This window comes from Sceloporus occidentalis, unplaced genomic scaffold, assembly GCF_023333645.1.
Source record: "Sceloporus occidentalis isolate IW3139 unplaced genomic scaffold, rSceOcc1.0.p SCAF_215, whole genome shotgun sequence".
Lineage (NCBI taxonomy): Eukaryota > Metazoa > Chordata > Lepidosauria > Squamata > Phrynosomatidae > Sceloporus > Sceloporus occidentalis.
Window position 1 is genome coordinate 88,020 of NW_028317195.1, and position 14,384 is coordinate 102,403.

At 39.7% G+C, this 14,384-nt stretch overlaps 1 protein-coding gene across 1 annotated transcript; it reads left to right on the forward strand.

Annotated features, from left to right (window-relative positions):
- The first annotated feature begins 607 nt into the window (after positions 1-607).
- LOC149277371 (PAN2-PAN3 deadenylation complex catalytic subunit PAN2-like) lies at positions 608-14,383 on the forward strand. The gene is made up of 25 exons (XM_089502962.1): positions 608-889; positions 1,623-1,792; positions 1,971-2,091; positions 2,597-2,674; positions 3,048-3,315; positions 3,467-3,809; positions 4,515-4,611; positions 5,329-5,439; positions 5,593-5,712; positions 5,809-5,937; positions 6,335-6,537; positions 6,973-7,121; positions 7,299-7,405; positions 8,922-9,020; positions 9,859-9,938; positions 10,500-10,648; positions 10,920-11,050; positions 11,420-11,479; positions 11,567-11,657; positions 11,776-11,933; positions 12,278-12,421; positions 12,907-13,086; positions 13,197-13,290; positions 13,536-13,733; positions 14,349-14,383. Exons 1-25 carry the CDS (start codon positions 608-610, stop codon positions 14,381-14,383), a joined length of 3,597 nt encoding a protein of 1,198 aa, XP_089359088.1.
- The last annotated feature ends 1 nt before the right edge of the window (position 14,384 follows it).

Here is a 14,384-nt window from a genome sequence, read left to right on the forward strand (position 1 = left end):
CAAATGAACAGCATCTGTCACTGAAAAAGGGACAATTGCTGTTTAAAAAATCATGTATGTAGTCTAAAATTATTTAGGTGAGTTGGGGTAAGCAGATGAAATCATTTTTTAAGGGATGAGCCGTGGTACACTGGCAATTTATAATATTGATATTTATAGGAAAAGAAGTGCCCAGATTAAAAGCATTGCAGAGAAAAAGGGGATGGGGCTATGGAAAACTGACATGTTGTTCCTTTCAATATCGATCCAATGTTTGAAATTGCGTTATACCCAATCAGACAACACTGTCACATCTGCTCCACGTGTGCAAACACAGTCATTTTTAGCACATTCCCAATGCGTTTCTCGCCACTGAGTGATTACTGGCATCTGAGCGTCACAATGGCGTGTTAGACGCGGTAACGTGCACCAGTTTGGAAGGGGCAGGGACAAGCAGTTCTTTTATAACGCGAGGCTGATGGATCAGTAGGTTTCCGTTTAGTAACCTGAAAGGTGTTGCTTGAAATGCCTATTGCCTTTATTACAGACCGGCATCTCAGCTCTAAAATGTTTAACTATATGTTTGACTTTGTTTTTAGTCTCTCCATCGCTACATATGCATGTCATCATGAATTTCGATAGCTTGGACCCTGCCCTGGCAGAGTATGCACCTGCACTTCATGCACCCTTAGACCCAGTCCTTGATCCACATTTAAACCCCAACCTCTTGCAGCCTGTGGAGCTTGATCATGATGGGGTGGGACTGGATGGACTCTCTGTGCAAGACAGTGTGGGTCTCATGGATGGAATATACTCTGAACTTCATAGTGCTGTGTCTGAAGTTGGAGTTCCCATCTCTTCTGCGCATTTTGATGTCCATGAAGAAATGCTATGGGTCGGCAACCATGGAGTGAGTTAAATATTTAATTTTAAGTTGATTATATGCGTTAAAAACACCTTATCCCTTAACAGGAGTTTAAAATTAATAAACATGATGCTGATGTTAGATTTTTGATTTGGTTCTTCCTTGTGGGACTAACATTCTAAATACATTAATAGTTGGGTTTGCATGTATGTAGTATCATGTTCCCCAACTTCCTTAATGTAGTTTTATTGCCTTAAAGTGTTTTGCAAAAACAGAAAACAATAAATATCTATAGCATCATCCCTCCACCGTACTGTACATCCCTCCACCGTACTGTACATCCCTCCACCGTACTGTACATCCCTCCACCGTACTGTACATCCCTCCACCGTACTGTACATCCCTCCACCGTACTGTACATCCCTCCACCGTACTGTACATCCCTCCACCGTACTGTACATCCCTCCACCGTACTGTACATCCCTCCACCGTACTGTACATCCCTCCAGTCAGCTCCAACACTGGCTCAGCAAACTGTGTGGGGGTTGAAATGAGACCTCTTGTGTGCAAAAAGCTCTCTCATTGATTTCAGTTACTCTAATAATTAAACATTTTAAGAATGAAATGATTTATACAGATTTAAATATTATAAACCTGCCAAGTGCTGCCACATACAGGTTGTTTTTTCATCCCCCTTCTAATATATATGTCTTGTGTATAGAGTCACATAATAGAATTACTCTTATTAGAATGGCCTTTTTGATTACTTTCTCCACAGGGCCATGCTACCTCGTTCTTCAGTCCTGCTCTTGAAAGATACTCCTCCTTCCAAGTACATGCCTCTAACGACATCCGCCAGATTCAAAGTTTAGAGTCTGGGATTATGTTCCTCACCAAAAACAATCTGAAGTATATGACTCGTGGGGGGCTTATTATTTTTGACTACCTGTGAGTTGGTAACTTTTTTTATTCCAGTTTTAATTGCAGAAACAATTCAAGTTTCTGTGAGTCAAATTGAATTTACCTGTGATTGCGCATGTGTGCTTATTGGCCTGTATTTTTATGGACTAGAACTTTCCCTTCTAGATGCATAACTGCTGTGGGTTTTTTTAACACTCCTTTCTAGGATGGATGAAAGTGTGGACAACCACAGCCTCCTGCTCACAGACAACAGCACCCTGCTTATGGGAGGCATGCAAAGCCATGTGATACAGCTGGACCTGAATACGGTGCAGGAGACTCAAAGGGTAAAAAAAATTAAAAAGCGAGGGGGGGCGGTTTATGAAGATTTCCCGGAGTGTGATGGTAATTACTGTTTTGATATAAATGAAGTGCGGTACAGTGACATTCCCTGTTTTAGATCCCTTTATAACAATCTCTATAGTATACCTGTTAATTTCATTGCAACTTACATTTGTTTCTGTGGGTTATTTTTTTATTTTATTTTAAGTGTGTAGAGGGAAGCACTAGACTTGGCTCTGCTTTTCGTCACCTTCATGTATTAAAATTATTTTGTTTCGTGTTCTGCCCGAAAACTTAAATCATCGGTTTGAAAACCACAAACTATCCTTTTTACATCTCACCTAGATAGATAAAAAGTTCACTCCCTGAGTATATTATCAACTCTCATACAATGTAGACATAAAATCACAAATTTGCTGTGACGCTGTAATGTATCATAACTTAGGCTTTAGTTGTTTTACTTTACTACTTTCAAGTCTAGAGCTCATGATTCTTGTTGGTATATTCTAGTATACAACAGAGGTTCCTGGAATTACAGTCATGAGGCAGTCCAATCGCTTCTTTTTCTGTGGCCACTCGTCAGGAAAGGTATCGACTGTTACATTTTGTGTGTCCCGGTAATCTTGCAAGATGTGACTTTTCAGCTTGATTTCACACAATTTAAGTAAATCCTTAGTATGTTCTTGTGCACTTCTGCAATCCGGAATATGTGTTTGTGTGTGCATGAGCATCTTTTACCAGTTTAGGGACTAGTTTCTATTAGATTCCGTTATATCAACCATAACATCGCCATGGGAGGATTTTGAAACCTGATGGTTTGATTTTAATTTGTTATATTATCCTTTTCCCCCTCTACCTCATGTCATAATGTTGTCCTGACTAGTTCTTCCATTTTCTCAATATTTAAAGGTGAGTGTGTTTCTAGTGCACTAATATTCTGTTATTTACACTTGCCGTCTAGTTATCCCTACGGGATCTTCGCACGTTCAACGTGGAACATGAGTTTGATGCCTATTCTGGAAGCTTGTCTGATTTTGATGTTCATGGAAACCTTGTGGTAACCTGTGGTTTCTCAAGTCGCATGAATGTACTGACTTGTGACCGTTTCCTGAAAGTATATGATCTACGCATGATGCGGGCTATCACTCCTCTTCAAGTCCACGTGGACCCTCTTTTTCTGCGCTTTGTTCCAACTTACACTTCTCGACTAGCAATCATCTCGCAACGGGGTAAGCCAAGTGCTAACACTATAAATAAGAATTCCTGCAATACATGAAACATTAAGTACAACCTTTTAATGATGGTATAATACATTGAACATGAAGTATTTTTTATTAAGATACTTTTTATAGCCATATTTACTCTATTCTCCTTCAACAGGTCAATGCCAGTTCTGTGAGCCCACTGGTCTTGCCAGTCCTGCAGACATCTTCCATGTCAGTACTGTAAGCCAAGCTATTATGTCATTTGATGTCTCCTCTAGTAAGCAGGTGTTTGCTTTTGGAGACTCTGATGGTTGTGTTCACCTTTGGTCAGCCACGCCTGATGCAACTTTCAACACATACTCTCGTGACTCAGAATTTGCATTACCCTGCATGGTGGACAACCTACCACACCTGGACTGGACACAGGATCTTCTACCACTCTCGCTTATTCCTATGCCTCTGATCAACGAGACCCTTCTCTCAGATTGGCCTGCTGCTAACTGTACTCCAGCTCCTAGGTAAACAAAAAAACTCCAAAAGTCCAAACTTGCAAACTTTCTCCTGTTAATCCAAGAATCCTCCCTTAGGTAGGTTATTCAGATATTATGCCTAAAGAAACATATACTTCAGTTAGCAAGTAAAGGTGCCGTCCTTTGCATTTCTTCTTTCTGTGGCTAACTTGGTTCAACTCTGTGATTATTTTTTTTACTCATAGTTCTCTCCAAGAGAAATTTGTAATCAAAATTATTTCTACTACCTGGGGTTTTATTTTTACTACCTTCTGTCTGCTTTTTGCAAAGATGTGGCATAAATAGATAAATAAAGCCAGTTAGGAGGTGGCTTCGTAAATGCTGTCATATTTTAAGCGTAGGTGATGGCTAATGAAGTTATTACGTATATAGCTTGCCAAACACTGTTGATTATTATACATACAGTTTGAATTTCTTTGTTTTGTACCTTGTAAACCCGTAAATATTTTTATTTTTATTTATTTTTTTCTGTAAAATTTTGGCCAGTCTTGTACTGCTTGTACCCTAGACTGGTATACTTCCAGAAAATTACACTCTGTCTCTGCAAGGGCTATAAATTTTTTATGAGAATTCTAATTCTAACTATAACAATATGTACTATTTCTGGTTCTTGTTGGTATAACATTCTGACTTCCAAACAGCTGGGACTGAATATCAATCCTGCTTTCTTATCCTTGCCCCCACCCCATTTAGACGTGCTCCTCAAGTAGACCCTGAGATCTTGCGCAACATGAAGCAAGTTGGCTTTATTGGTTACTCTCCCAACCCTAGAACAAAACTTCGGAACCAGGTGAGTGCATTGCAGTGGCATCGTTGATTTTGTTCTAGTCTGATTATTTTTCTAAGCACAGAAACCCAAACTTATTTTCATCCAGGTTCAATATTCCAAATTTGTCAATGTACTATATTTCAGTCGTCGTTGCATTAAATGTGACCGCAGATTATTTTATACATTGGACATGCCTTTTCAGTATGGCCCTAAATGTATCGTAAAGCAGGTGCATTGGTAAAATCTCTCTCTGGCTATGCTGTCATTGTGTTATTTCCCTATAGAATGCTGCTAGGTGTTGTAGTGATTGATACATCCTACAAAATGTTGCTCTGCTGCAAAAAATCTTTACTGATATCATTCTCATATTTTAATGCTACCCACTTTAAATGAAGGATGAACTAACGTCATGTTGTAAGATGCAATTTTCTTCTATTAATATATTATTGCATAACTACTAAATGGCTATAGTGCGCTATAAAATGCAAGGCATCTAAGGCACTTATTTTAAGGATTTTTTCCTGGTTACTCTGAATGTTACACTGTATGTTAGACTTGTTTCTCATAATGCAGTCTTCCAGTCCAATCTTTGAATCAATATGGTCATAGCATAACCTCACAACTGACCTGGTTAAATGAAACAGCAGCAATACGTTGGTGATAGTTTTTTGATTTCTGTATTAAGTGCTAGGCAAGCATTGATTGGGTGAATCCTGCATTATTTAACCGTACCTTCAGGTACCATATCAACTGGATAGTGAATATGACAACTTTAGCCAAGTTCCAGAATCTCCAATCGGGCGAGAGGAGGAACCTCATCTTTATATGGTCCCAAAAAAGTACCGAAAGGTAAGTGCAATTTTTCAGGTGGCTGCTTTTTAAACCTTCATTTTTTTTTAGTGGGGGCAAGAGGGGGAGTTGCGTGAATTGAAAACATCCTATTGTGTTTTAAAAGAATGTTTCACAAACTGCTGAATGATTAAAATTGTTTTATTTTTGCAGGTAACCATTAAGTATTCAAAGCTTGGACTTGAAGACTTTGACTTTAAACACTACAACAAAACCTTGTTTGCAGGGCTAGAGCCTCACATTCCTAATGCCTACTGCAACTGCATGATACAGGTATGTAGTTTGGCAAGTGCATGTTTGCTGGCTGGCCATATTGTAGTGCAGCACGGATCCTACATCATTTAATCCTGGTTGGGCTTCACTTTCCAGGTGATGTATCTGCTGGAACCGGTCCGGCGCCTGGTCCAAAACCACCTCTGCCAAAAAGAGTTCTGTCTAAGCTGTGAATTGGGCTTCCTGTTCCACATGTTGGATTTGTCACGGGGTGACCCCTGCCAGGTAAGGTCATAGCACGTGCGACGGCAGTCTAGAAGGACTGATAAGCCCTATACAGCATTCCAATTTCTTATTATTGTGCAAAAACAGGAGATACACATTTAGTCACTTTATACCCTACGAGTAACATGATCTGTATTAATGTGCATACTTCCACGGCTAATTAGGTCCTCTTTGTACTTCCGTCCCTGAAGTAGCCTTAAATGCTCTCGCTTTAGAGCATAAACAAATCGTGTGCACTATGTTCTTGTTGTTTATCTGTCAGTAAGATGTCACTTGACCCTACTACATTAAAGCTATGAGCTCCTTTGCCCTTTAAAATTGCCCAAGATCAAAAAAAAAATACCGGTATGTTGAGGATGCTAAATTTATTTACCCGCTTTCTACTTTTCTTCACAAGGCCAGTAATTTCTTGCGCGCATTCCGAACCATTCCCGAGGCAGCAGCCCTTGGCCTTATTCTGGCTGATTCCGATGAAGCCACTGGAAAAATGAATATAGGCCGCCTGATTCAGAGCTGGTGCCGTTTCCTTCTCACCCAGCTTCATCAAGAGACACAGGAACTTGAAGGACCGCAAGCCTATAGAGGAGCTGGAAATACTAGGTATGCAGTGCCCTGTCTATTTCTGTAAGTGGAGTTTAACGTTTCGTTCCCTCCCTGTGATATGCCACTTACAATTCCCATCTAATCTGCCCATTTTTACTCATGTGGACTCAATCCTTAATCGGTCCTTGGTCTTTTCTTAGATACGGGATATTTTTATTCCTATCCTATGCATGTTTAAATACCCTTACTGTATTTGCCTCTACCACTTACGCAGGAAAGCTTTTCCATTTATCTACCACCCTTTCTGTTGGATGGAGATATATATATACATACATACATACATACATACATACATACATACATACATGTAAGAAAATGTAAAAGAAATTCCTGCTTTTTCTGATCCTATAAAGGGGCTTGTTAGCATTGAATGTTGATTGTCTCACCACTTCCTTAACTGATGCTGATGTTCTGGCGTCTGTGTCCCTCCAGCTCGTTTGCATCTCCAGGAGGCTCTGTAATCGGTCAACTGTTCGGATGTGAAGTAGAAAACTGCAGCATGTGCCGGTGTGGCAAAGAAACAGTGCGTGTTTCTACAACTCTTCTTTTCACCTTGTACTACCCAGACCTCCACAATAACGGTGTGTAGAATTTAAATATACTTTTCTGTTTAGTGGATGAGATTCTAGATTGACTTTTGAAACCTATTACAGTAATAACCACCCCAAGATAATTGTCAGTTTGTCATCTTTTATCTGTTTTTGTTTGTTTTTTTTTTGTATCCCCTAAAGTTTTTTTTTGTGTGTGTTAACCCTTAGATAAAGCCCCCCAGGACACTGAGTTTGTGGAGGTGCTCAGAAGAAGCATTTGTCTTGAGCAGAATACACAAGCCTGGTGTGAGAATTGTGAAAAGTATCAGCCCACGGTAAATACAGGATAGCAGGGGTCCATATAATATTATGGTGCCTAGGGAAATAACCATTGGTCCCATATATTCTTAATTTACAGATTATATTTTGGGAGGGAGCGCTTGTTTTCCTTATCGTAGGAGTCATTAGATGAGCTAGGGTTTTTAAAGAGCTCATGGGGGGGATAAATAATAAATTTAAAGGGAAACTCCAGGAATCAAATGCACTTTATTGCTTAAAATAGCTGAGTGATCTCTTTACATTTCCCTGCATTCAGTGTCGCAAATACATATGGATTTCCCACATTTCCCAGTTATATAGTGTGTTGAACCGAACACACCTCCTGCTACGTGATTTACTTGCCACTAGTCAGCTCCAGCGTTGGTTTGATGGTTTCAGAGGGGGGGTCTGAAGAGACCTCCTGTGTGCATGTGCCCTCTCATTGATTTCAGTGAGTGCACTTTCCTGATACTCGGCTGCAGCATTGGGTCTGCAGCTTCTTCTAAAGGTAAGTACTGTTGGTGAGGCTGCGTGAGACATTTCCCTTTAAAATCAATAGATTTAAGTGAAAAATAAGATTTAAGATTTGAGTGAAAATAAGACTGACTTATATTGTTGAATGTAAATGCAGCATTGTAGTTTCTTAGTTAATTATATGTAAGACTATAGTTTAAATACTCAACAAGAACTAATAGCAACTGCAAACGATGAAAGGTTTGTTAAGCATATAAACCCTGGGAAAGTCTTCAGTAGTTTGCATGTTAATGAGGAAACACTATGCCCTTATCACATGCTCATTCAGAATGGCTTTGAATGAGACGTCCTATGAAGTGCTGTTCCACATAGACTATTAATAGAGCTCTTTTAAAATGTGGAGTGGATGCTTCTCCTGGAAACTTTACAGTAAGTAGTATGCATTCTCCAGGCATCTGCCAAATCCAGAATCCTCCATCAGACGATAAAGAGTGAATCATCACTCCAGAGAACATATTTCAACCGTTCAAGTCTCTTCGAAGCTGCCTCTACTGAAAGATGGGAGCATGGGCTGTATGCTTCTCGCTCAGGCTTAATAGAACTTTAATTCTAGTTATTGAGATCTGAGCTCCAGCTGAAATGAATTGGAATAGCAGCAGTCAGTCACGTGTATACTGTCTAAGCACTGATGTTTTGCTGGCATGCATGCGATCGTGTGCTCTCCAATATGTTTATATACTAATGCTTCCTGGTTTCATTAGAGGTAGATGGGTAGGGACTGAAATTAGTAAACTAAAGCATGCATTTTTATTTTTTTTGTAAAGCACTTATTTCACTGGAAGATGGGGGGGGATCAGTGACATACACATGCATTTTCACTGATTCTTATAAAAAGAGAATAAAAATCCAGTCTTAAATCCACTTTAATTCAAAAAAAGCTTTTTCTGACAGGCAAAATGAATTTCCTTTTTTCTGTCTAGTTCACATTGCACAAGCAAATAAGCTGAAGTTTGTCAGGGATCTGTTGCGCTGACATGTGGCTATCTTATGTTCTCGTAGGTTCAGACCCGTAACATTCGCTGTCTTCCTGATGTTCTTGTTATAAACTGTGAGGTAAACAGCTCAAAGGAGGCAGAATTCTGGAGGGTGCAAGCAGAGGTAAGTGGTGGTTGCAAGAATTTAAGTGTGTATTAAGATTCTTATCACATGGAAACATTGACAAATAAAGTTCACTTTGGTGGTGTTAGACACTAAATGCCTTCATATTATGGTAAAACTTGTATCAAGTGGAAGAAACAATGATTTCAGTCTACTAGAGCTGTACCCTGTGCTGTGTTCTGGCATGGAGTGGTAGGTTGAGTGGGACAGCTGCCCTTCTTCTGCAAAGTAAGGGACAAATCTCCTGTTGGGTGATCAAGCTGCCTGGTGCACCACTACTCCATGGGCTGATTACAAGGGAAATCTTTGGTGGCGACAGTGGTGTGAAAAAAGATGTTGTTAATGTAAATGTGTATTTCCTGTAGTATTATTGTGGTGCTTGTGTGCAGCCTTCTGCATGGGATTCCTATATTCCATTAGTTGAGGGTCATGGCTTATGAGAACATTTTGTTACTTTCATTATTTGTTATGAGAGATAAAAATGTTATGCATGATTTACCTTGCACTAGGTATCTATGAATACCTGGAAAAAATGTAGCTCTTCCTATAGGCCAGAAACCTACACATAACTATAGCAGAACTTTGAAAATTGTCTTGACCACTTGTACTCAAATTTTGGTCTTTTTAAATAACATGGAAGACCAATAGTGGACCAAATTGGTAAAAGATGTTCTTTAGTGTTTAAAACTTTGAAATAAAATATAGAATTCAAAGTGTGTTTAATAAAGTAGATTTATGGACCTGCAAAACAACCCCACCACTGGGGTCCCTTTTTGAATCCACAGCCTATTATAACTTACAAGGATTTTGATAATTTGTATATATATTTTCTTTTCAGTATGCTTTTAAAAAAGCCTTGAGAAAAGCGGAGTTAATGTTTCCTCCTCCCCCTCCCAAGGAGCCCAGCATAGGACAATGGTGGGTACCCATTGCATAACCCATTTTATGATGTCATTTTATCTGTAAAATTGCTCATGATGTTCTCAAGTTGATGGCAAGTCTTACAGTAAGTCACATGTGAAAAGTAACATGTTCTGCTTTTGAGAGTAAGCAGAAGGTTCCAAGATGTAGCCTCAGAAAAGACAAGTTCTGGTCTCCTAGAGACATTTTATACAAAAATGTGAGGTGGACTAAAGATTGACATTTAACTTCACCTGTTGAACTACGCGTTGTGAAGAGCAACCCCAGCTTTTGCTGCCAAAGTGCCAAGCTGATCCTGTATTATGAATAGTTAAATCAGTGAGAACTTGAAAGTTCCTAGTAGGCTAGCTATGCCTTATGGTGGGCTTGCTTTGCGCTTTAGGTACAGGGAACGCCATGGTTTGGACCTTCATAGTGCATAGTAAAGTTTATGATGATAAATGTTTGTACTTGCCTGCAAACTCCCTATTTAGCGAGTACACATATGAGCTTGTAGTAGCTCTTGTGTGCAATGAAACATTGGTTCTGATGTCATAGCCTGTCTTCTCTACTGGGTAGGGGTGAACCTGGTCCTGATGCATCAGCACCTTTCATCCCTTCAGTTGAAGAACTTCGTAATGTTTGGATTCCTTACTCTCTCAAGATGAAACTTTCAAAAAACAAAGAGCTTGAGGTTCTGAACTGTACAGAGGCTGAGGAGGTGAGTAGTGAATCAAGTGGCGCAAAACACATTGTTCCAACATGTACTATGCCGGCTGTGAGTTTCATTCATGAGGTGTATATAGGCTGGAAAAGAAAAGTTTCTTGTCTACAGCCGAGTCAGGCTTATTTGTTTCACATTTTATATCTTGCTGTATGGGTAATGCAAAACGACCTCGGTGTAGGCTATGCTTTTTTGTTCTTTAGAAGCAAATTCACATTTTACAGCCAAAATAAAGAAATTCCGTGTTTATTTTAATACGCAGCCAAGCCAGTCAGAGGAAGACACGGATGAAGCAACAAATGTGTATGACCTTATGGCAACCGTTGTTCATATCCTGGATCCACGCACCGGTGGCAGTCTTGTGGCGCACATCAAAGTGGGAGAGACCTACCACCAAAGGAAAGAGGTGGGAGTGGTGATCCTGTTCTGTTAGATTAGCGTTGCTAGATTTGTTTTCTTTACTCTAGGAATTTCTCTCATTCTTTCATTTATAAATACTAGAATTATTATAAATATAATACAGACTTTTTATATTGCTACCATTTAGTGATGTCACTTATGAGATTTCTTTCTAATGCCTGCCATATTGTAGCGTAGATCATAATGATTTTTGATACAATAAACAGGTAATCTTCTGTTGTAGATGGTTTCCATCTGTGGTTTATTTCATAATGTGTGCCTGTGTCTTATTTTATCCCAATACTTACATTTTACTTAAATTACCTACACATGTTTCTTACCCTGCAGTACTAACAGACTTGACTTTCTTTACTAGGGTGTTACACACCAGCAGTGGTACCTTTTTAATGATTTTCTCATAGAACCAGTGGATAAGGTAAGCTTTTTTTTTTACAGTAGGTTTTGTTTTAAAGTGTATTTGTTATTTATAAATTACTGAATCTAAGCTTGTCCTCTTTTCCAGTGTGAAGCTGCACAGTTTGACATGTCTTGGAAAGTCCCAACAATTTTATTCTATGCCAAACGAAATCTGAATTCAAAGTACAACTTGACAAGTAAGATGTGGATTTTGGCATGTGTGTGATACAAGCAGAATGAGGCCTGGCCAGTGTACAGTCCCTCTTGGTCTTTTATTTATCTTGTGCCATCTGTAATTGTGCGTTTCGTTTTCAGTTAAAAACCCAATAGAAGCAAGTGTGTTGCTGGCAGAGGCTTCTCTTGCTAGGAAACAACGGAAATGTCATGCCACGTTTATTCCACTATTACTAAATGAGATGCCGCAGGCAGGGGAGCTGGTGGGGCTTGATGCGGAATTTGTTACACTTAATCAGGTACACGTTTCATTTAATTGTGAAAACAGTAGAAAATGTTATTTCATGTGACAGTAAACATAGAATCTGACAGCAGATGAGAACCATTTAGTCTGCCCATTTTTTCTTGATGTAGGGACTCGGGCCATATCCCATGCTAGTGTACATTCCCTCATTGCATTGGCCTCTACCAATTGTAGGCTGTTCCATTTATGTACCACCTTCTTTAGTCAAATTAATAATGTGCTAATTTGGAAAGCCTATCTGGAGGTGCTTCATTTAATCTGTAAAGCTCAGATCTTGTTTCCTGAACTGCATGGGGTCCATCCACCTAGACCAACTTTTGTCTCTTTCATTAACCGTAGGAGGAAGCTGAACTTCGAAGCGATGGTACAAAGTCCACCATAAAACCCAGTCAAATGTCTGTGGCACGGATCACCTGCGTTAGGGGCCAAGGACCAAATGAGGGAGTACCATTTATTGATGACTACATCTCCACACAGGAACAGGTGAGTTGCTACTCCTAGGTACGAGCGAAAGTTGGACATTGAATATTAAATTAACATATGAAATACTGTATTTGCCTGAGTATAGGCCGCACTTAAAGTGGGGGTGTGGCCTATATTTAGGGTTTAGTGCACCCTTCTGGTCCTCCACCATAGAAGCCCCGGCGGAAGTGCCGGCAGCGGAGGTTGTCTAAGTGCATTGCGCAGACGTCCACCGGCCGGCCCCGCTAGACACCAGGGAGTCTGGGGGGGGGGTGGCATTTCTGGGGAGCAGGGTGCATATCTGGGGGGCAGAGTTGCATATCTATAAGTAAGGTGTATTATGGATTAAGGGGGGACCTTAAAATGGCTATTACATTTTTCTTTAAAATAGCACCAAACCTTTAGGGTGCGGCCTATAATCAAGCCAATACGGTAAATTAAAGCATAGTCATGGTGCTGTCTTATTAGGCTTGCTCACTGCTGTGTTGCATTGCATTTTTTTGCAGGTAGTGGATTACCTCACTCAGTACTCCGGCATTAAACCAGGTGACTTAGATGCCAAGATCTCATCCAAGCATTTGACAACCCTCAAATCTACCTACCTAAAGTTAAGATTCCTAATTGATGTGGGGGTCAAGTTTGTTGGACATGGACTGCAGAAAGACTTTAGAGTGATAAACCTGATGGTATGACAAATTGCATGTTCATTACGTTAAAAAAAAAAATAAAAAAAAAAATAATCCTATCCTATACTTGATGTTCTGTATGATGAACTGCTCTCAATCTGTCCTGTCAGGTGCCAAAAGACCAGGTGATCGACACAGTGTATTTGTTTCACATTCCACGCAAGAGGATGATTTCTCTTCGTTACTTGGCCTGGTACTTCCTTGGTAAGGTTTTGTGCTTGGATCGTGTTTGCTTTATCTTGGTTTAAACAAGTTATGCATATTTCTGTTATGTCCTGGCTTCAGTGTCTATTTGTATTCCTCAGTCTACTGAAATGTTTTCTCTTGTTCACATCTTCTTACTCTTACGTTTGCCTACTTCTATTCCCCCCGTTTTACTTGAGCTTTTTGTAACAGTTTGTACTGTTAGTTCAGTGTATTTGGATATTTTATTTTTATTTTTTTTATAGACCTTAAAATCCAAGGGGAGACACATGACAGCATAGAGGATGCACGGACTGCTCTGCAGCTATATCGCAAGTACCTGGAGCTGAGCCGGAATGGAACAGAGCCAGAAAATTTCCGCAAGGTTCTAAAAGGGCTGTATGAAAAGGGACGTAAGATGGACTGGAAAGTTCCGGAGCCAGAGAATCAGAACAGCCCAAAAAGTAAAATCAATGAGATTCTCCTTGACGCCGACCGCAATGATGACCCTTCCTCTACTCAGTGACTGGCGCTCACTTGCTTTAACCGACCTAACACATGATACTTCTATTGAACAGACAACTGTTAATACTTATACTTTCCTTACTGACCTAATAATGTTGACTAGACATTACCTGTGCATGCAGGCCATGGCATTTAAAATAACAATCTGAAGTGTATGTTACGGTCCGCTCTGCTTTATGCATCCGAATGTGATTTATAACACTTGGGTTTTCATTCTGTTGATATGTGGGTCAGACACTGGTAGACTACTGAGTAGTAGTTTACTGGATCATTGCTAATCTAATCTCCTAAACGCATATGCTGTAAATCACAAAGTATAGCCTGTGCAAAGTTGCTTTTCCATGATCTAATCGAAGTGAAGGTGATTAGCACAAGCACATCTGCTCAATATACTTTTTTGTGTGGACACCTTTGTGTTTAGAGCAATAATGCAAAATGTGTACCAGTTATAGATTTCTGCACATATAAATGACGGTAGCAGGAGTCGCCATAATGTTTTGTAAATTACTATGTGAAATATGTCTAACTGATTTCCACTTTTGTTTTGTTTACAGATGCGCCAGTGTATTCTGCTATGATGGGACTTTAGT

What these genes read in the sequence shown, in the direction of transcription:
- LOC149277371 (XM_089502962.1), top strand. Translation starts at nt 608, where the DNA reads ATGAATTTCGATAGCTTGGACCCTGCCCTGGCAGAGTATGCACCTGCA. An exon ending in CACGGGGTGACCCCTGCCAG is followed by an intron (nt 5,938 to 6,334) that starts GTAAGGTCATAG and finishes TTTCTTCACAAG; the next exon opens with GCCAGTAATTTCTTGCGCGC. An exon ending in TCTGGAGGGTGCAAGCAGAG is followed by an intron (nt 9,021 to 9,858) that starts GTAAGTGGTGGT and finishes TTTTCTTTTCAG; the next exon opens with TATGCTTTTAAAAAAGCCTT.